The 22021-nt window shown below is 41.3% G+C and overlaps 2 protein-coding genes across 2 annotated transcripts; both read right to left on the minus strand.

Annotated features, from left to right (window-relative positions):
• Positions 1-3670: 3670 nt before the first annotated feature.
• Positions 3671-15129, minus strand: dpysl2a (dihydropyrimidinase like 2a). Its single transcript, XM_023288108.3, has 14 exons — positions 14776-15129; positions 11344-11432; positions 10327-10511; positions 10020-10184; positions 9664-9725; positions 9441-9521; positions 9288-9356; positions 9042-9162; positions 8805-8961; positions 8399-8540; positions 8114-8284; positions 7121-7300; positions 5659-5842; positions 3671-5563 (listed from the first exon to the last, which is right to left on the minus strand). The coding sequence occupies exons 1-14, from the start codon at positions 14815-14817 to the stop codon at positions 5472-5474; spliced, it is 1740 nt and encodes a 579-aa protein (XP_023143876.2). The 5' UTR covers positions 14818-15129; the 3' UTR covers positions 3671-5471.
• Positions 15130-16808: 1679 nt separating this feature from the next.
• bnip3la (BCL2 interacting protein 3 like a) lies at positions 16809-21601 on the minus strand. Its single transcript, XM_023288110.3, has 6 exons — positions 21475-21601; positions 20116-20386; positions 19946-20027; positions 19756-19862; positions 19494-19643; positions 16809-18648 (listed from the first exon to the last, which is right to left on the minus strand). Exons 1-6 carry the CDS (start codon positions 21524-21526, stop codon positions 18600-18602), a joined length of 711 nt encoding a protein of 236 aa, XP_023143878.1. The 5' UTR covers positions 21527-21601; the 3' UTR covers positions 16809-18599.
• Positions 21602-22021: the final 420 nt, after the last annotated feature.

Below are 22021 nucleotides of genomic sequence, written 5' to 3' on the forward strand. Positions count from 1 at the left end.
GATGTCTTAATATACTTCTGTGGAATTTTAACTGACCTTGTGGCTGCTGGCCCCAATCCTGACCTGCCCCCAAGCTTCTTAAAAAATCCACCAGATTTAGAGATGTCACGATAAGTCATACACAGTCTGAGACATTCTTCTCTCAGGCCGTACTCCTTGTGTTTTTGTCTTTTTTAGTTACCATCCACAGAGGACGCGCACTGTCTCTAACTCTGCCTTTGTAAGTTCTTCAGTGTGAGTGCTGTTTAGTGTATCACGAAGGGGGAGTTTTTAGTGTGAGTTCAAGATCGCAAAGTGTCTCTGTTTACGCAGAGGCATCAAAGGGCAAGAGGACAACTTCTGCCAACGCTATCGATTTATTTTCTCCCGGCTACTCCCTCTGTACCAGCGAGATGCACTTCTTATGTCAGTGTGAAGAGGAAGCGATGCAGTTGGCGTCGTTAAAGCCAATCTCCCCCTCTCTGTGTCAAGTTCAGTCATGGAAGTGGAGTCGACAGCTTTCCCACAAGGGAGGGACCGGGCAGTGCAGTGAGGGTGCAGGTCCGTGTCCGCGTTGTCATTGACTGGTGCATCTGTGAAACTGTAAATCAAACCATATCTGTGCAGACGCCATTAGGAAAAGAGCCACCAGCTCCTGTAATAAACTACAGATGGTTCAGATGACCTAATTCACTCCTCCCTCTATTATCTTCCTTTGTACAGAGTGGTGGCCAGCAAATACCTTTGCCCACTGCTATGTAAAGATATATCATCTTCCAAATGCAATAGCTGTAATGAATACCATAATTAGATCTCCAGAGCCTCTCCAGAGTCAGATATAGAGTGTGGAGGGAGAGGAACAGTATCACTCCTGTTTTTATCCAGCAGCCAAATTTTATGTATCTATGGTGAAATTTATCGGCGTGTACAATCTATATTTTCTCAGTGCATTTATTCTAATACATCCAGACTAGAGGGGCCCACAATCACCGATTCTAAGAGGAATACATTTTTTGCTTACAGTCTCTATTAGCATGGATGATAGTTTGGTCATGAGAGATCAATGCTGGGAGGGATTGTGGTCCTATAATAGCACTTTGTGTTTCACTACATTGAACGCATAGCAAGTGCTGCTGGTGACTCATGCTGGTACCCCCCCACCCCCCACCCCAAGAGGGCTTAGCTTTGTAAACTCTTCCTGAAGCTTTTTTTTTCTTTTCTAAACCTCTCATCAGTGGGTTGAAGATGTTGACATTATAGGATTCCCCTCTCCGGTTTAATCAGTGCGCTCATCATGCTAAGTCCTAATTGGACAACTGTCAAACAGCCAGGGGGCTCCTCTCCAACTAATCACAGAACTTTTGTTGATGTGTGCACTCGGTGTGATGTAGCAGTTGTCTTGTTCAGTTCGTTTTACTGGAGGCATCCCTGTGGGCGAAGCCTTTGAGGCGTTGGGACATTGAGATGCTGCTGTGAAGCCACGACTCTGTGCCTCCACCTAGTGACTCAATCAGGCGTGAAAGAACAAAAGAAAGCAACATTATTATAATGTAAAATACCCACATAGACAAAACAAAAACTTCTGAGAGAAATGTTAAAGTACTCATGATGCAGAAAGAATAGCCTCATGAGCACAGTATTATTAAAGACCCCCTTCATGAAGTCTTCAAATCCCTTGCTGAAAAGTCTTACATTTATGGGGATATATATATATATATATATATATATATATATATATATATATATATATATATATATATATATATATATATATATATATATATATATATATATATATATACATAAAGTCTATTCTTAGCGTATACATGGAGGTTTGAAGTCAGCATCAAACTTATGTAAGTTCCATATTGGATCATGATCGGATACATGTGTTTTCAATAGATTTTTCACAGATAACATTTCAGAATAATGTGAAAATAGCTTTAAAGCATCAGTCTCAGCACACACATCATTCTACTCACATCAAACTAAAGTAACAAGAGGCAACATACATTTTATAGTGGATTTAATCTCATAACTATGCAGGTTTTTCAGCCTCTTTATTCAAATAACAATGCATTTTGCAATATGCAAGTCAATATACAAGGTGGGAATGTAGTTCTCAATTCTGTTTGAATTATTTTGATGAAAATTGTGAATTAAAGTTCCCTCAGTAGCATTTCATGCTATGCTATAAAGCCTTTATATTCAAATGGGACTGCATTTTGCAAATGGCAATTCAATGTGCAATTTGGTCAAGCAATTTGAAAATGTGTCAGTGAGGAATACAGTAAAGTGTATGTTACAGAGTTAAATGCCGCAGTATTGGATTGTTAATACTGGTACATTTGTGTGTGACATTTTTGTGACTTCCTGCTCTAAAGTACTTTATATATTCTTATTTGTTCATCTGTAAAAACTCATCACTTTTCAATCAGATCACCAAATGTTGTTTGTAAAATCCTAATGGACACTTTATCTTGCTCTGAAATATAGAAGCAGTAGAAAAGAGAAACCATGCAAGCAAATTTAACGTAAAACAGCATTTAAGTACTTGTGCAAATGTCGCCATTGTTTTCGCTCATCGCACAGCAAGTCAATTGAATATGCAAACATGTAAACATTATCTTCAGGGCAACTACAATGCAGCCAGACAATTTATACGATGACGGACAGGATGGCACCATTACTCACAGTGGCGTGGCACAGAAACTGTTATCTTTTATTTTGTTTTGTGTGTGGCAAGTCATTCTAGGCAAAATAGTCAGTTGTTTTGATCGCTTACTTTTATCATTTGCTTATGCAGACATGACTGCCATGAAGAAGTTTGCCGTGATGATTCATGTACAATACGCTTTTTAATACACCCTTAATTACAGTTTAAATGGCATTACTATTGGTTTTGTGCAGTGGCCAGAGGGATGGTCAGAACTCAGGCTGAGGCAGATGAGGCCACCCACTGGCAAGGACACAGTTTATGAAATTTCCAAAACAAATTTCCTAAAAACAAACATTTGCATTTAGCTTAACTGAATATCAATTAGTTTTCCAGTCATAGACTGTTAAGCAACAACATACAAAGTTCCTGAAAATGTACTCAACCACACCCTTCCCTCATCCATTCACCCTTCTACCTCCTCCTTAGCCATCCCTCTGCACATCCATTCATGCCCTTTTCCCTCCTTTTCTTCACTCCTATTTCAGGCACAATTTTGAATTCAGTCAGTGAAGTCAAACCATTATCTAAGATGTTCTACCCAGAGTCTTCTGTTCCCAATTGCCGAACGTCATCCAACACATGTTCATGTCAAAACATCCCATATCAGCTTCCAAACCCACCCTGCCCTTTATCTCTATTGTCAGAACACAATCCCCATAATAATTGCTATCATTTCCTATGAAATTATCAGGAAACTAAAGAATAAAGAATTCCATTACAGTTAACATGCCCACAGTGTCTTTTATGCACCAGAGGATACATCACAGCAGTTTTACGGTGTTTAGGTAGTGTTGTAGGTGAGCTGATGTGCTTCACCTGCAGCAGAGGCAGAATTTCATATATCATGTAACTTTGATACACAAAGTTACATGATAACTTTGATAGACAGACAGAGAAGTCAAATAAGACTTCTGCAAATTCTGCATTTAAATTATTCATGTGTTACGCAAGAAAAAAAATCAGCACCATAAGTTGTATGTTTTATTATTTTAATCCACTTAAGTCAACACAGATAGGGTCAAATGCTGACAGGACCAATGAATTCCCCCCAAAACTCTTTTATCCTACAAAACATACATGAGCAAGAGTATCACATTAGGTGGAAGAGGGCAAACAATAGTGCTCAACGTTACAACTCAATAACCATTACCAAGAAAGTTCCCCAAATGTAAATCACTTCACATTATAGCTCGGCATACAAAACCTACACTTGACAAGGCAATGAGGAAGAAATAATCCAGTGCGGCTGCGCAGTGCTGCGCCACTGACAACCTGTGGTGATCTGGTGAAATACAGTTACTACCCCGAGTTAATTTGGTGTCGACAATGTTGGGCAGATAGAGGGGGTACGGCAAGAAAAAAACGATATATCTGGTAATTCATTCACAACACTAACACCGAGAACAGTGGACACATCATCAGCACACTGTGTTGGGGTTTCATATACATACAGAAGCATTTTTCATCAGGTCTCAAAAATCCTCGCTTCCCTTCTTTTAAAAGAGCCTTCATAGATACAGTGTGCTATCAATATCTTACAGAACAGGCAGGCAAGTAGATCAATTCAACACATATCCTAAAACATACTGACATATCCAGTACAAAGAAAAAGTTGCAAGCTCACATACAAGTTTTACCATTTTGGATTGTTACAGGTGCAAAACAAACTGGGTCGACAACTGGGCTAACGGTGACTCTACCCTGGCTGCTGTTATTACAAAGCTGTGTGGATCACATGCACAGCAACGGTCATATAGCACCAGGTGAAGAGAGGCTGTCGGCAAACCTCCCATCGAGCTTCTTCGTAGTGCCCGCCTCTTTAATAACGCATCATGGTCTGATTATTGGAAGCTTGTTGCCCTGACAACCTTTCAACAAACATGAGGAAAAAAACACGATGAAATGTGGGGGGGGAAAGTTTCTTCCCCCAAGTTTCAGGGTGAAGTTGAATGAGTGGTTTTACCCTAAAATACCCTTTTTTTATCCTTTCAGTGCAGTCAGCGCTTTCCGAAATGACCGATGAAGCATAAAACATCGTTAAAAAAAAAAAAAAAAACAAAGGTGCAACTATACCACAAAAGGAAGACATAGGTGAATTGTTCAGCTGAATACAGGCTCTAAAGAGAAATGAAATACTGCAAACTTCAAGTAAAATTAAAAGGAGTTATGAGACAATGTTGTCCGGTCTAATATGTCACGATGAGAGATTTTTCTATCAGCAATGTAATAGCAAAACAACATTGTTACTGTGTAAAATGGGCAATCGTGGCTTTACTTTCAAACTAAAGGCGGTCGTCGAACAGGACCACAGAAACATTCTATTATCAGCAAAATGAACAGCATGGGAAGAAAAATTGTAAACTGCTGTCGCTAAAATGCTTGCACATGACTGCTTCTTTAGACTAGTTTTCTGTCAACTTTCCGCAACTAAACAACTCAAACATGTAGAGCGAAAATTATACAAAAAAAATGTAAACAAATGAATTTGATCAATAATGAAACTGGACGTAAAATAAAACAGCAAAAGAGCTGCTTCAATTCACTTGATCCTTCCTCGATACTGGAATATGGCAGGAAAGATGAAACTAAATGGAATAGTGCTTTCTTCTTTTTTTGCATGAGGTGACGTGGTGGTAGTGTGTGAGCAACAATGGATGGAGTAGAGTGCAGGAGAGGAGTCAGAGGTGATGAGATAAGAGATGTGATGTGACATTGGTAAGAGTGGCCTCTGCTCCCGTGTTGCCCTGCATCCCGGCTCAGGTGGAAGAGTAGCTTAGCCCAGGCTGGTGATGTTGGCTTTTCCACCAGGGGGAGCCACAATGCGTTGAGTAGTGCGACGAGGAACGTTGTCATCAATTTGGGCACCTAAAAAAAAAAAAAAAAAATCAAAGAACAAGATCAATTAGACGCCCAATAGTGAAAGAGACCAACTAACAGCAATGAAATGTGTTTTCACTCACCGGACAGACTGAAGCCGGACTGGTGAAGGTTGCGTACCGGCTGTGGAGTAAACTGCTGTTGCTGCTGCTGCTTGGCAGGCGAAGTCTTCACAGAGGAAACTGTGGAAATCACCTTGGGAGTCACGGTCACCTCACACACCGGCCCATCATACTGGCCTCTGGGGACTCCTCGCAGCTCTGTGAGCTAAGCGCACACGCCAACACATTAGGACACAAGCTAAGTAGTTTACCAGATAACTATACAGTAGGTTCTCAGTTTACGACGTCCTCGACCTACGACGTTTTGTGGTTACGTTGCCATCTCCCATAAATTTATTAAGAAAGCCTTGTTCCCTCATTCCGACATATGGCATTTGCGACGAAACAAATTTTGTGTGGGAACTAGTTGGTGAGCGGAGTGGACGAATACGTCGTCAGCGCTATACGAGGAAGACGGCTTTGTATACATTTGCCGGTTGTATGCCACACTGGATTGTGCTACATTCGCTTTCTTTCGTTTGTGCTGGTTTTTGGAAACTAAAAAAGTTTACAGTGTTTTTATGTCCTAGATTATTTTACCACTGTGTTAGCGTACGTGAGCGACATAGGTATTTATGTATATGTGAATTCTGATGGGGCTGCACAGTGGTGTAGTGGTTAGCACTTTCACCTTGCAGCGAGAAGATCCCTGGTTCGTCCCGGCTTTCCCGGGATCTTTCTGCATGGAGTTTGCATGTTCTCCCTGTGCATGCGTGGGTTTTCTCCGGGTACTCCGGCTTCCTCCCACAGTCCAAAAATATGCTGAGGTTAATTGATTATTCTACATTGCCCGTAGGTGTGAATGTGAGAGTGCTTGTTTGTCTTTGTATGTAGCCCTGCGACAGACTGGTGACCTGTCTAGGGTGTCCCCTGCCTTCGCCTGAGTCAGCTGGGATAGACTCCAGCACCCCCCCGCGACCCTAGTGAGGATTAAGCGGTGTATAGATAATAGATGGATGGATGGATGAATTCTGATGTAAGGCAACAATCGCGTTAAATCACGCACGATCAATCACACGAATTAAAGCTGCTGTAGGCAGAACTCTGGAAAATTACAACCAACTACAGGAAGTCAGATTAAAAGTCTACAATCATTTATGGCTTCACTCAAGATTCAAACCCCACTATCCTGACACCACTATCTCGAACCGATTTTGCCACCATATTCTGTTCTTATTGAATTTTGCTGTTACTTATATTAGCACACCTGATCTGGGTAAAAAGCTCTGTGATTGGCTATAAACGTCCATCACTGGCAACATCACTGAAAGCCTGAAAACTGACCCAAGAGAAGGTGCTGAGGTCTATTTTCATCTCAGCACTTGAACTACAATATGCTGAAAGTGTACTGTGGGATTTTTGCCCAATGACGCCTAAAGGATACTGCCTACCCCACCTTTAAGTTCTCTACAGCTAGATGAATGTGCCTGTAGTTAGGTCTCACCCTGCTGCGAGCCTTTATCCTCTTGTACACATGGTCTGGGAAGGGTTTACGGCTGATGTAGCGTCCACAGCCCTCCGTGGTGTGAAGGCTGCCTTCCTCCAACACAATCTTTCCCTGGCTGATCACCACCAGAGGACCTCCACGCACTTCTGTCCCCTCGAAGATGTTATACTCCACGGCCTGGGAGAAGAATAGCTTCAGTCAACTAAAACATTGCAAGAGCTGATGAAACAGTGTGCTTTTCAGGATGCTGACATGTCTCCTTGGTTGCTTCACTTTCATCTCTTCTGATGAGCAATGAAAAAGGAGCTGAGGCTGACAAATGAGAAATCCTTCGCTCTTTAGCATCAGTGCTAAGTGATGCCAGTTACTTATGAAGTGCTGCACAGCTGTATCACCTTGCAAATCAAAGTGACACCAATGTAAGTGCAGCATTTGGACTTGACAAGAGATTTTTGCATAGGATACTACATTTCCTTGTGGAAGCCTCCCCTCTTATTGTCTCCTCAAGGTGCATTTGTTTTATTGAAAGATCCTCCATAATGGCTGAGGGAGAGAGGACGCAAGGAAGCCTATGTTAGCATAATGAAAAACACAGTGTCCCTCAGATGATTAGCAGAAAGACACAGGTTTAAAGTGTTTATCATTTGAATATCATGTTGCAACACATCTGAGAGTAGTCATTTTGCCTGCTCCATTAAAATGCTGTTCGCTGTAGTGTATATTATCCAGGTGTTGAAACTACTTCCAGAGCAGCTTCTCAGTAACTGTTTGCGTTGTAAACCGTACATTAAAAGCTAATTTTGTACTTGGATTCTTTGTTATTCTATATCTAAGTGTGATAATGCCTTTAACAGCCACCATACCTACAGAACAAGCTTAGCATAACAGGCACTGCAGCCTATCTCACATAATCTTAGGGATTAAGTCTCAATATGCATAAGACACATAAAAGACATTGCAGATTAAGAACAATCAAAATAACCATCTGACCAGATTGTGGCTCTTAGCTGAGATGATCTTAGTGATATCTGGGTCCCACAACACGAGGTCAGCGTCAGACCCCACAGCGATACGGCCCTTGCGGGGGAACAGGTTGAAGACTTTGGCTGCGTTTGTGCTGGTCACTGACACAAACTGGTTTTCATCCATCTTTCCAGTCACCTTTAGGCAAAAGACAACAAATTATATAACAGCAGTTAAACACACACAAAGGTTTACAATGTAGTTCTCTCGGAATTTTTGGAATGTGTGAGAAGTGGGTCGTATAAAGCTCACCACACATTTGTCCCAGATTAGGGACATCCTCTCCTCAGTGCCGTTGGTGCCCTCTGGAATTAGGGTGAAGTTATCTTTGCCTACTGCACGCTGAGAAGTCTGGAAAGTGCAGTGAGCACTACCAGTCACCTGCAGGTCCCCACTAGATAAGACAGAAACAATACAAATGACCATGAATGTAATCTTTAGTCAGTTACTCCCCAAAAAATATTAAATTGCTACATTTAATATCCTAGTTTCAAGTGCATGCATGTAAATGTACCCTTCCTCCACAAACAGCATTTCATAATGAATGTGGTCACAAAAAGAGGTAGAGCTGAGCAATAATGAAATGCAGCAGACAGCAGCAGCACAGATCGTGTCACTATGTTCCAGCTATCTTTAGGTCCTGGCTCAGAGCACCCACCATGACAACAGAGAGTTGAGGTAGTCAGGGGTGGTGGGATCAGGGCTGAGCGGTGGAGAGGTGACAAAGGCTGCTGCCTTTGCCCAGTTCTTACTCCAGTAATGGGTACCATCTGTGCCCAAGCTGGCAGATATGGGCTCTCCATAAACCACAGCGCCTAGAGGAGCAGACGTAATGATGTCAGTGCAGAGTCTCCAGTGTACTGGCAGAGAAAAAGCTCAAAGTTTCTAATCTTACCCCTTTTCCTAGCAAGAGCAATGACATCAGCGGCACTCTTGCTCATCACCTTGGTGATGTAGAGGGGACAGTTGGTCTGATTGGCTATGGTGACAGAGCGGTTTACTGCCTCAGCCTCCACCTGCAGATATACACAGTGATATATGCACACAGATGTCAGACGCATCCTCATTTCTCTTCTGTACTGTTTTCTGGATTTAAGGTGTTCTCTGTTTTTAATGTAAAACAGTACATTATCAGTCTTACCTCCTCTGGACGGCTAAGCACGTGACCTTCGGGGCCAGTGATCCCCAGCTCTAGAATACGTCGCTGCTCCTACAACACCCACAGGGGAACATTATGATCCACAGTAAAAATGACTTCTTCCAGCTGAGATTTGACTATCAGTGGCTGTGTTACCTCTGCAATGATGTCTCCATTCTCAGCATGCACCTGTGCAATGGCTCCGAGATCTCTGATGACACTGAACACCTCATAGATCTACAAAAACATGACACACGCTGGTTCAGCTTGTAGAGCAGTCAGTCATCCGTGCCAAAGACATCTAGCAGGCTAGAAAACATATGCTGTGACAGACAACTCAGCAGAGATCCCACTAATACTGACCACAAGCCGAGCATACCTGACAGTCAGAAAGTTGGAAAACATCCTTATAAGCCAAATACACCAGGAAAGAGTTGACACCTGAAGATAGAAAACTTATGAGAGAAAACAGCCAAAGGTGGAATAAAGAGAGCAAAAGAGGGAAAACCCAGAGCGAAGAAAAAAGTGAAATCAAAAGGGTAAAAAATTACAAAGCAGAAATACTGAGTTACTGTTAAGTTATTGTTTTTGCCATTGAGTGAAAAGAGGTTGATTAGTCCTCATGCACAGTCAGGGAAACATTGACAACATTTCACTGTGCCAGTAAACGTGCCAGGTAAGTTGGAGATTTTAAACTGTATATGGAGACATCAGCTGACAATGTTGACTACATACCGTGATCTTTCACTAGCGTCTCCATCTCCTCCTGAGTGCCTTTGTTCCACTCAGTGATGTCCACGTGCAGAGAATAGTCACAACAGGACTTATTATCAGCCCACTCTCTCCACTGTTTGAAAGCAGCTACCAGGCTGACGCCAGGCTCCGGCACCACATGGTCAACTGCACAACACAAACAAACAGGTTGGATTTCATGTGCACAGGCAATCTGCGAAATTAAATCACGCGCTTGACGGCATCCACACTGGCGATGTGGCTCGCTGGCTGAAAACACATAGGGGAATCTATGTGATGTAGCACATACTGATCATGGTCGTCCCCCCAGCCAGGGCCGCCCGGGTGCCCTGATAGAAGTCATCTGCTGCCACCATGCCTCGGTCGGGCATCTGGAATCGGGTGTGCACATCTATGCCCCCTGGCATCACCATTCGTCCATGAGCCTCTATGATCTTAACTCCACCGGGAACAATGAGGTTGTCTCCGATTTGCCTGAAAGACACAACAACACACAAATACATAGAAATGAATAAAAGAAAGCCCTCTGTTGCTTGCCTAGCGTTCCGAGTCAGTGCGATGAATTAGCCAAATATGAGGGAAAACAAAACAATAATAGAAGAAAACACTACGTCGGTTTCTGGCCCTTGAAACTATTTTTTAAAAAAGAAGAAATGGGGTGCCCGTATAGCTCAACGCGTTGAGCGGGTGACCCATGTACAGGGGCTGGTCCCCGACACAGCTGGCCCGGGTTCGATTCCCGCTCGCGGCCCTTTGCTGCATGTCTTCCCCCCGACTCTTTTCCCTTGTTTCCTGTCTCTCTCTCACTGCGCCTATCTAATAAAGCCCACAAAAAGGCCAAAAAAATAACTTTTAAAAAAAAAAAAGAAGAAATGTCCAGCAGTGTTGTCCATATGATCAATAATTTCATATAATCAGGTCCAAAAGAAATTGAGATCGCTGATAAAACTGTTTAACCACGGGTACAGCTGCTGCTACACTCAGACCTGGATTCACTTCACCGACTCAAACGCAGCAGATTAGCCGATTTTCCTCCTGTTTTTAGTCACCTGTCTCCAAGTTGCTCTATAGATGTAAATATATGCTTATATGTGCTGTATGTGTGAACATAAAAACAAGAAATGTGAGGCAGTTACAGCAGTTATCTCCATGATTTTCCCTTTATGATTCAGTGGCCTGCCATGAAACACAAACACACCTTCTTATAGATATCATTAATTATTTTTCTGTCATCTTATAGGAGCTAGGAGTTGCTATAGCATAAAAAAAGAGAAAGCAGCACTGTTAATCTGTAAGAAGGACTTACTTGATGACTCCATCCTCCATGTAGATATCAGCCAAGAACGACTGATCATCGTTCACGATCTTTGCTCCTTTGATGAGGAGACGGTCACTCTGAAAAGAAGGAGACAGCCATTTAAATAATCCTTAATCCACAAAATAATCTAATGTTTAGCAACGTAAAAAAGCAAAAATCATTATTTTAATCGCTAGTAACCAATAGTTTGTTCCATAATTCAACACCCTACAAAACAAACTTCAGTGACTTATTTAGCTCAGGGTATTTTCCCATCTGTTCAGAAACCTTTACAAGCTTTTTGTTTCTGTAGAAAGAATGCTGCTGAGGTTGTGAAATAGCTAATGGTCACCAAATCTCTCACACAAACCATAAATTGATCAAAATCAATGCTCCTCCTGTGTAAACAACGATTAGGAACATTCTACATGATTTATTCACACGTGACACACATCATTTGAAGAGAGCGAGTTGCTCTTGATCGAAACCCTCAAGTAAGAACACAGACTCTTGAGTGGCACAGTTAACTCCACCTGAATGAGATGAGAGGAGAGCGTACTAAGTTGGCCTACTTCTCCTACAGACTTTCCAGGGTCTCCGAGGACAGCAAGGGAAGCTAATGAAGACAAAAGTGGTTTACTGAAAACCTCACAGCAGGAAACGCTCAGTTTTTAAATGTCCAGAGTGGGTGAGCATGGGCAACAGGAATGCATTATGCATAAAAGTCACGGCTTTATTGATGTGATCTCCAAAGCCATTATGCTCCTTTAAGTGGGTCATGTAACCTATGTTCTTTCTGTGCACAAGTGGTCAGTCACTGGCACACTGAGGTTGTCATGTACTTTAGCTCAAAATGGTTTAACCAGTGCAAAAATGACTGAAAAGTACTTAACCTCTAACTTCCAAAAGAATAAGTACATTGCAATGAATATATTTTATTCTGCTGATTAGCCTCACTGATCAGTGGTTTTCTTAGAGCTACACAGCTGTTTAGTCCCAATCCCTTGAGTTCCCTTTGCATTGTGCGTGCGGAAATGCTCTTACTTTCACAACTAAACATAGCTATGAGTTCTACTGTCCTACGATCATCTAAGAGTTTGTTCCGACCACATTTCTTCCTCGAAGACGATGGTTCACCACTGTCCTTCAGCTTTTAATATTGAGTTGGACGGCTCTTAACCTGATTTTAGCAGTTTCGGAAATCTCCTTAGCTGTTTTGTTTGCTTGATGCAGGCCAATATTTGGCCCTTCTGAAACAGATTAACATCCTTTCCATGACCACAGGATATGTCTTCTGACATGGTTGTTTAAGAAATGAGAAGCTCCTCATTGCATCATCTAGGGTTAAATAAATTACCAGCTGAAACATATTCATCGCTGCTGTAATTATCCAATGGAAGGCTCTTACCTATTTGCTTAGTTAAATCCAGGTGGTGATTTTTTTTTCAGACCTACCATCAAGCATGGTGGTGGCAGTATTATGCTCTGGGGCTGTTTTGCTGCCAGTGAATCTGGTGCTTTACATAAAGTGAATGGAATAATGAAGAAGGAGGATTATCTCCACATTCTTCAGGAAATCCCAAAATTATCAGCCAGAAGGTTGGACTTTTGATTCAGCGGGATGCTCCAACAAGACAACAACCTCCAACACACATCAAAAGTGGTAATGATAAGAAATGGCTAAATCAGGCTGGAGTTAGGGTTTTAGACTGGCCTGAACAGAAGTTCTGACTTAAACCTCATTGACAACCTATGGACTGAGCTGAAGAAACAAGTCTCTGTCAGAAAGTCAGCAAATTTAGTTGAACCACACAAAATTCTGTCAAGAGGACTGGTCACAAGTCAAAAGTGCCTAGTTGAGGTAAAAATGACATTTAACCAAATATTAATGAAAAATAATATCAGCCCAGCAGATTTTGTCATATTTTCAGAAGACCTATAACACATTTATGAAAAAAACAAAATGTGTGATTTTTATTTTGTGACAAAGACACGTGTTTCAAGAACTTCATCATAGAAACGCAGCCATTTTAGTATTCAAGAAGAGAAATGTCAATGAAGAACATAATCGTATTAGCAGCCAAATAAATTCAGCAACTGCCTGCATCTTTATAGCGATATGTACAAATTAATTTTCTTTTGTTTACAACAGGGATATTACAATATCAGACCAAAACAATTCATGGTTATATTATCCTGATATCTCCAGAAAATTCTTTGAAACATAATAATGCTCTCAGTCAAATTGTCTTCTTGTTAGGCAAATAAAATACACTCAAAATACTACTATAAGGGGGTGGAGAGGGTCTGTAACTGTAACTGGACTGTATGCTGTTCCTATTTGAAGTTTCACTGGCACTAGATTGCTTACACTATGAGCATATATGTTTTATTGGCATGATGTCAACATTAGATTTTTAAAATATCTGTAATTCCTCCATTTTGTTACAAACACAATTCACAGCTTAATCTTGCTATTTCATTCTAAGCTCTGCAGAGAGAAACTACCTGCTTCATTCTAAGTGGCTTGTGAAGGCCTGCAGGGATGCCTGCTGCAGAGTAACCGCTGTCTGCATGTTGCATCTGGGATGTCAGGGGCTGTCTGTTTACAACCCTGGCTTGACCTGTGACAGACCTAACAACTACCTAGACAACTGTCTGATCACAGCAGCACCTGGCCCTTGGTGCACAAGACAGTGTGGCGTGATTAAATCATCAAACTTGAAGCATTTTGCCGTCTATGTGCTTCCACTCTAACAGCTGCATAATGAAAGCACAGGGTTTGGATGGGTGCTGCCTACTGACCTACTTTACAAAAGAGGTTTTACTTCTTTGACTATCACAGCATCCCTACTGTACTCCCTTAATACTGTGCTTTCTGGCTCAAAGAATAAACCGTGGCACAAAACAGTCATTATATCACTGATTCAACACTTGCAACACTATTCCATTGAATCAGGGTTAAATTCTCATTACTCCAAAACAAACCATCAAGACAAATAGAGACTAGAGAAGGGGGCAGACAAAGTAGACGTCAGAGGATTGAAAGGCAGAGGATAAAAGACGAGATGATTACAGAGGAGAAACCTGTGCATAAACCTGTTAACTACACCCTGCAGGCTGAGGATGCTGGAAGGGACACTGAGGAAGAGGAGGGCTAATAATGGCAGCTAAAGGAGCAAAGTGCTGCTCTCAGAGTTCATTACAGAGAAATAACACGACCCAAGCTCCAAATGAGTAACTGTCAAAGAGCTGGCTGCAAATCCTCTGGCTGGTTATCATTGTTCATCCCGGGCTCTCAGTATGTGGAGCTGAAGCTGCTCTGCTGCTGTCAGTGCAAATGAATGGAGACGGCTGCTAAGCGCTGGCTAGCTAATCCTCAGGCTCGTTCAAAAACACCTCCACTGAAGGGCAGACACAATGCAATGACACAATACTCACTGTAATTCGTGGGATGTTCTTCTTGCCTTGGTAACCGGACATTTTGGAGATCCCTCTGACACAGCTGCCCCCTACCTCTCGGCTAACGCTAGCTAGCTAGACTGGAAAACCTCAGCTGCCAATGAAAGGATGGATGCTCTGCTTGGTGGCCAGTCGACGCCCAGAGGGAAACAGTGCCTGTCTCTGGAAATTACTGCCGGTAGCAAGCTGAGTTGGCACAGTGAAGCCTAACGAAATTCTTAAAATGAGAAGCTGTGTCTTTGCCTAGCAGTCCTAGCCTCGGTTTTGCTGCTGGATGAGGTCCCTGAAGACCAGACAAGCACCAAGAAGAGAAGGGCCACAAAGAGGTACCGCGCATGCGCACTGCCCCGCCCTGCTCAGCTCTTGCTCCATGTTTCTGAATTGCTGTGTTAGGGGCAGTTTGGGAGAAACGGGTAACACACAACCTGTTTAACCGACTGTATCACATCAGCAAGGGGCAGGGACGTCAACAGGTTGTTAAAGAATAAACATTTACTTGAACATTAATCTCCAGTTCATTAAGGGGTTGATCAGTTTACACAAACACACTGTCATGAGATCATCTGGCTACTCTGTAAAATATCAGGACAACAGATTAGTCCTGGGTTCAGAGTATATGAAACACCTGGCATTTGTAGCTTCTAATTTTGATAAAACATTTAATCACTAGATTTATTCTGGGAATTACAATAGGAGAAAATCTATTATTCCACTTTTTTCTCAAGAAATCACAGTTACAATTCGATTTGCATTTTTAAAAAAATCTACTTGAAACATGATGGAGCACTGAGCACTTCAGACACCATCAAAAGTGTGACTGTCACATAAAGAGGACGGCTTGAATTTGTAAAACCACTGACATGACAGTTTAAACCCTGGGTAAAACACACTGCACAATGTCTATCCTAAGTCACAGCCTTTGTAATTTGCCAATCTGTTTCAAATTTCAGTGTCGATTTGAAATGGATTAATTGTTCAACCCCAGTAGAAAGAAATATTATATACCTTTACCACTGTGAGCAATGTTATAATTTAATGCCATATTTCCAATGTAATTAGACTCCTAAGGTCCATACACTGACAGAATAAATAATTAAGATCTTGCCCTGCCTATACACAATATTTTCTCAGTCAGGTTGAGAAAAATGATATACTGTCCAAGCAATTAATCAGTTTGGCCTACTTGATGGCACACATCAGTCTAAAACGTGTCAGTCAAAAGCCTGCTAGTATGCAAATAAGCAACTAAGACTAAATGCCACATTTCTTTATTATTGTTAATAAATAATAAACCCATATGTACAAACAGCAATGCGTGGAGATGCTTTATGGAGTTATGATTTGGAAGATCTGAAGGCTGAGAAAGGTTAGACTAGCGGGCCTGCTTGATCACTTTTACTTTCATTGGAAGAATAGCCCTTGCCTTTCTGTCATCATCTCCACCAAGGAGCCTGCCAACAAGAGCCTTAATACCAAAGTGTGAAGCTGCTCACTGGCCCACTGCAGATAATATAGGACAGCTTCCAGATGTATAGGGTTTTTCTTACAGATTAATTTTGTGATGCCCCATGGAGATTTTTGCCAGCATGAAAGGAAAACCCCCAGTACAAGAAATAATTCTTTTATAACTGGTGTTTCATTGAGTCAATCATGATAGATATTTTACTTTATTTTTTGTCAGAAATATGAAACTGCATAGGTTTATGTCAAATAAGGCAAACAAACTTGTTGCCTTCCTTTTACACAGACTGATCATGCTTATTGTCATGCATAATCACCCCCCAAGGGCCAATTCTGAGCCAGAAAAAAAAAACAAAAATTCCTGGATGTGTACGTGTCTGGCAGATTTAACATGAGAAAAAAAAACAGAGCATTGCTCTCAGTGGATCTTTTATGGATTTAAAGGAGACAAATCCACAACATTTTGAATTTTCTTAAAACCATGCAGCTACGTACACAAATGAGCAATTTATTTGGATCGACTGAGTTAACATAACAGGTTACCACAGGAGTGTTGTAACCTAGTGTGATTTATTGCATTTGAAAACCTTCCTAAACATACAGCAATTGCACACATTGTATTCCACACTTATGTTGTGCTCTTTGTTAATCATGTTAATGGAATGTAACTTAACTTCCATAGATAACACTTGTATTTATATCTAGGCATCTGTATTTAGAAGAAAGTCTGTTTGACATTGCTCACTGCTGCTCATTATTCGGCCATGCAGAAGCCCATAATGATATGTGCCTTTCAATAGTTGTTTATATAAGCCACTGCATACAGTACAAACTTTATTCCAAAATGCTCTGTATTGTACAGTGATGACCTGTACATAAGCCTGTAATGATGACATTACATCAGTTTGAGTTAGTATGAGTTACATAATGCATTAAAGCCTAGATGCATGTGGAGTGCCTTAAAACCAGGACTGCCAGTACTGTACATTACACTCAATGGTTTCTCATATTATTATAATCTCATCCATATACAAACAGTCAGCCATCAATAAACGGAAATGCATGCATTTTCGTCTGGAAATCATTTCCATCATTCCTCTTGAAGTTCCACAGACACTGTACGCTATTTATTGTACCATATGATGTGAAATTATTGTACAGTGAAATCTAGATAAAAGTCAGATAACACTTTTAAAAGGAGCCCCTAGAAATGCGTTCCTCTCTGGTGGTGGTTCCTGCCACTGAAGCTTCAGCAATTAAACAACAGCGAAACACACATTACTTACACTGCCACAATGCATAAGATATAATAAGCATTAATATGAATGTATAAACAAATTATACAATATCGAAAGGTGTCTATTACATGGGGCAGATCACAGCTTAAATTATTTTTCACATCTACAGCTTTAAATATCTAAACATGTAAGAAAATCAAAAAAACCTGTCTAAGATACATCACCAATGTGCAGTGGTGAAAAATAAAAATTTGGCACTTTGCCATTGCTGCTATATTATGTGTTAAAGAAGAAGATATGTAGGCAAAAACAAATAAAAATAGCATATGGCCTGGTATATTGCCTTCCAGCCTAGGATTCACTCTAATAATATACTCCAACAACCTCACTGCAAAATTCTGGAGCTACATACTAGAAAAATGGTTAAGCTTTCCAACCTTCAAAAATCAAAGCTTTTATAGGAAACCCTCTGGGGTTTCAACATGATATGACATCTGTTCTCAAGAATGTGCAGAATTGAAATATTGATCCCACTGTGCCACATCATTTGTCCCCCACCCCCCAGTTCACCGAACCTTGAATGTTAAGCTCAATACGTTAAGGCGATAAAAGTCCCTTCTGTTCATAGAGCCAATTAAGTTAGTTTATATTGCAGATACAATGCGTATTATTGGTTCACACACTGTGCCTACTAAGACACAAGAGGAAGGATGCAGCTTTGGAGAAAAGGCCAGATTTCCTATGATGATAAAACATCAAGACAAGTAAAGAAACTTCAGCCCTGAAGCCACCTGACATCAGATCCTTGTCACATAGTTGTGAGTTGAGCAGGATGACTGGTATTTTCCAGCTCAGACTGAGTTTTCTATCTACTGGATTCAAGTTGGTGACAACTGCGTGTACAATGTTGCCTTGTGTTAAAATCTGATGGAGTGCAAGCACATTAAGTCAGGTGTATGACTACATCTACAATGTGACATGATTTAATGCTGATTGGGTAGGAAATGTGGGTGTACGATAGATGCAGAGAGAGAGCTTGACTACAGGAGGATAGTAGAGAGACTTGGAGACAGGAGAACATCCAGGCACTGCTTCATTTTCTATTCAGTAGGAGCTGGTGGAGGCTGTGGCGATTCTCTTCCCAATGTACACCCTAGAAAAAGAAATATAGAAAATGAACGAGATTGAACCAGCAACATTATGGAAACTGTGAAATAAAATACAGAAAAATAAAACCATGAGTCCGTGTTAACTGATTGTGATTAAGGTGCATATTTTTATAAACATCAAGGGAAACCTGCCATCCTGAATCAATTAGGGTGCAGGTGATATGGGTTTTCTAAGCAAATACCAATGCTAATTATTAGTAATTAAGAAGCTCAATGACCAATTTTGAAAACCATTTCACATTTCCAGTAAAAATGAAAATCTTTCTATTAAAGCTGTATTAAAACAATGTATTTTTGTGTTTTACATATGCTAAAATTAAAAGACAACTCATCAACATTTATTCGTCATTGTTGATAAGCTATTGATAATGATGTGCAGCCAATCAGATTGAGACCAGAGAATGCTAAATACAGATAGCAAGGGATGCCATTTCTAAATTAATGCATTTTATGGGGAATCAGTTAAAAAAAATCTAAAGTATGCAGGATATCAGATTTGATATTCGGCCTTGCTGATAACCATCACACTTCTGCATCATTTAGGGCTGATTTGCTGCAAACTGTGGCCTGCAGAAATTAACCAATTTCACCACTTTTCACCACTTTGTTAATGGCCCAGTTCTGAGTAGGCAGACCGAGGCCATAAACTGCAGACATGTCTGTCATCAAAGCAGCTGTGCACTGATCAATTGCTCCTGCTGACCACTTAAAATGACACATCATGAGTCAGTGAAGTACCAAACGGATGATTGATGCACCGTGAGGGAAATGTAAGTACGTCACTGCAAAGGACGTAAAGCAAGACACACCTGCACAAATTCAAACTTACCCGAGACCAAGAGCCAGGATGTGTGAGATGAGCAAGGAAGGGATGAAAACTTTGAGGAATTCAGCAGAGAAGATGCCACCTTTCTTCATCACCCCACTCTTTCTCATACTGAGAGATACCGAACGTCGGGGGTGCCTGAAGTGGAATTCCCTGGAGAGAATAAGCAATTAACTAACTAATAATTAAGTATTTGAGAACACAACTGAAGGCAGTATCCTAATGTCCGAGTAGTTCATGATTTGGGGGATAAATGTCTGCTTACTTTGGTGGAATGTTTTCTGGTCTGCTCGACCAATCAGCGACCCAGTCTACTTCTTTGTTCATCAAGATGTCTTCCTCTCTGTCCCTCTCTAGACCATCTTCCTCTGACTGCAAATGTGAAGGTAAAGCAATCAGATGAATGAAATGATTTGAAAGGAGGCTGAATTATAAAGCTCATTATGCAGCTTTACCTGACTACCTCTCAGGCTGCACATCTCCACATCAAACGTGATTTGACCCTCATCCTGCTCTGGACTTGGTGGCCTGTGAGGACTGAATCAACACATTAAGATGAGAAAAAAAGACTAACAATGAAGACACGTTTGACCTTTAAAGAGCAAATAGTGACCTTTATTCCTACCTATCACAGGAGGAGTTACTTGGGCTAGACTCATGCTGTGCATCCAGGAGGATCTTTTCCATGTCTCCGTTGTGAATAGAGGAGGATGATGGCACATGCTCTAGACCTCCAATCAGGGTTTCATCGCTTTCAGGCACCACTTCCAAGGTCTGCATTGTTTGACTCATGCCAGCATTCGCATTTATTTGGTCTGCAGCTGGGGGCATTAGCAGGCTGCTCTGCCCGCCCTGGGCCCCTGTATTCCCATTCAGCTCCAGCTCTACCCAGGAGCCTTGGCAACATAAAGACCAAGAGCAGGAAAGGAACAGAAATTAGGCTTGTTGTTTTAAACCCATCAGCTGTTTCTGTACCATGCAGACACACACCTGTTTTTTTGTCAGATGGAAACAGCTGACCTACATTTCCTGCACCACTAACACTGTGCATTCAAATGAACTGCCTGTGCACTGCATCTATGATAGCATGCATCTCTTTGTGCCACTGCCCCACAAACAGCTCCTACTTTTTTTTTTTCCAGACGGAAAGGAGTTATGCAATCTCCTAAAGCCTGCAGGCTTGGGTGAGCACAGCATGTAAACCTTGTGACTGCATGAGACGCCCTTTTGCCAATTTGGGCTGCTGGGTTAAAATGCAATCAAATTTGTGTAATATGCACGTAAGCATGATCGACTGCACATTTATAGATCGAGTTTGTCATCAATGCTGCTCCCGTGTGAGGTCTTGCATAACTGTGGTGTGAGACAATTTGCCCAGACATGTCGCTGTTCCAGCTGTGTCACATGCAAAACAAGACACGTCCCGCTATTCTGCCCCATCTAACATAAATATACAGTTCATCAGATTTAAGCCTAAACACACCTTCTGGGGTTTTAAATGTGTTTCGAGAGCTGTTTGTCTGCAGGAAAACATCCGCTTGGCTTCCTTCAGAATTGACATTTAACTAAAAAGATAATGGCCTTTTGGAAAACCAATCTTCCATACAACTCGTCCGAGTGATATGCCCCTTTATCACAAAATCAAAAATAACAAAACAACAGTAAACAAAAAGAAAAGGTATTTCGTCTTTTGTCCCAAACTTGTTTTCATTTCGGCTTGAGCCCGCCCAATACCAATGCGTGTAGGTGATTGGCCGATGAAGCATCAATCAAACATTTGTCACAATGCTATTGGTTGCCTGGCTGTGACGTCAAACAACATCACCCTTCACCCCTCCCAGAAGACGAGGAAATTCCATCCCGATGTAACTTTTACAATAAAACCTTCAATACGATAAAATTCTAACCGATAAACGCTTTCATTGAGAGTATACAAAGTAGAGTTTGTAACAATAAGCACAGAGAACCAGCCGACAGTACGTACCGTGGAGCCCGGGCTCTTCGTTATTGTTTTGTTGAGCTGCAGCGGTGGACATGTTGACTACCCAGTTTTAGCATTCAACATGACACGCAATAAACTACGATGTGCGCAGGCGCGAAACCCGTCCAGCGTCCAGACCATTGAATGTATGTTGAGGTCCATACGGGCTGTATGGCCATTGTTCTTCCTTTCACGTATAGATTTTTATTTATCAGTCAAGACAGTCATTATCGCAAATGTACGTAACTGTAAGATTTACCCCAGTCTGTTGTATTTTTTCATTAACACTAAGGAAAAACAATTCTCTTTATGCACACAGTACAAATGTTTGTGCAGTCAGATGGAGGCTATTTATTAGTTATGTACATAAATCAAAATTTGAGATGTGGTTATGTCCTGGTCAGTTGATGCTTTGTGGATCTGGATGGGCTGTTTGTATCTGAGTCATCTGAGTATGTGGAGGGTTTAAGGACTGATAATAGTAATAAGGTTGACCCCGGTCTCCTCCTGTTTACTCACTATGGACATAAATGCTGTGTTACCTGACTGG

This window comes from Amphiprion ocellaris, chromosome 6 (assembly GCF_022539595.1).
Source record: "Amphiprion ocellaris isolate individual 3 ecotype Okinawa chromosome 6, ASM2253959v1, whole genome shotgun sequence".
NCBI classification, from domain to species: Eukaryota; Metazoa; Chordata; class Actinopteri; family Pomacentridae; genus Amphiprion; species Amphiprion ocellaris.

Bases quoted from the DNA above. Each gene is read 5' to 3' on its own strand.
- dpysl2a (XM_023288108.3), bottom strand. From the start codon at position 14,817: ATGTCCGGTTACCAAGGCAAGAAGAACATCCCACGAATTACA. The intron at 9,726-10,019 runs GTATGTAGTCAA...TTCTATCTTCAG, and splicing joins GACGCTAGTGAAAGATCACG to GTGTCAACTCTTTCCTGGTG. The intron at 5,843-7,120 runs GTGAGACCTAAC...GTGTGCGCTTAG, and splicing joins GGATAAAGGCTCGCAGCAGG to CTCACAGAGCTGCGAGGAGT.
- bnip3la (XM_023288110.3), bottom strand. From the start codon at position 21,526: ATGTCCACCGCTGCAGCTCAACAAAACAATAACGAAGAGCCCGGGCTC. The intron at 19,644-19,755 runs GTAAGCAGACAT...TATTCTCTCCAG, and splicing joins CCAGAAAACATTCCACCAAA to GGAATTCCACTTCAGGCACC. The intron at 18,649-19,493 runs GTAAGTTTGAAT...TTCTTTTTCTAG, and splicing joins ATCCTGGCTCTTGGTCTCGG to GGTGTACATTGGGAAGAGAA.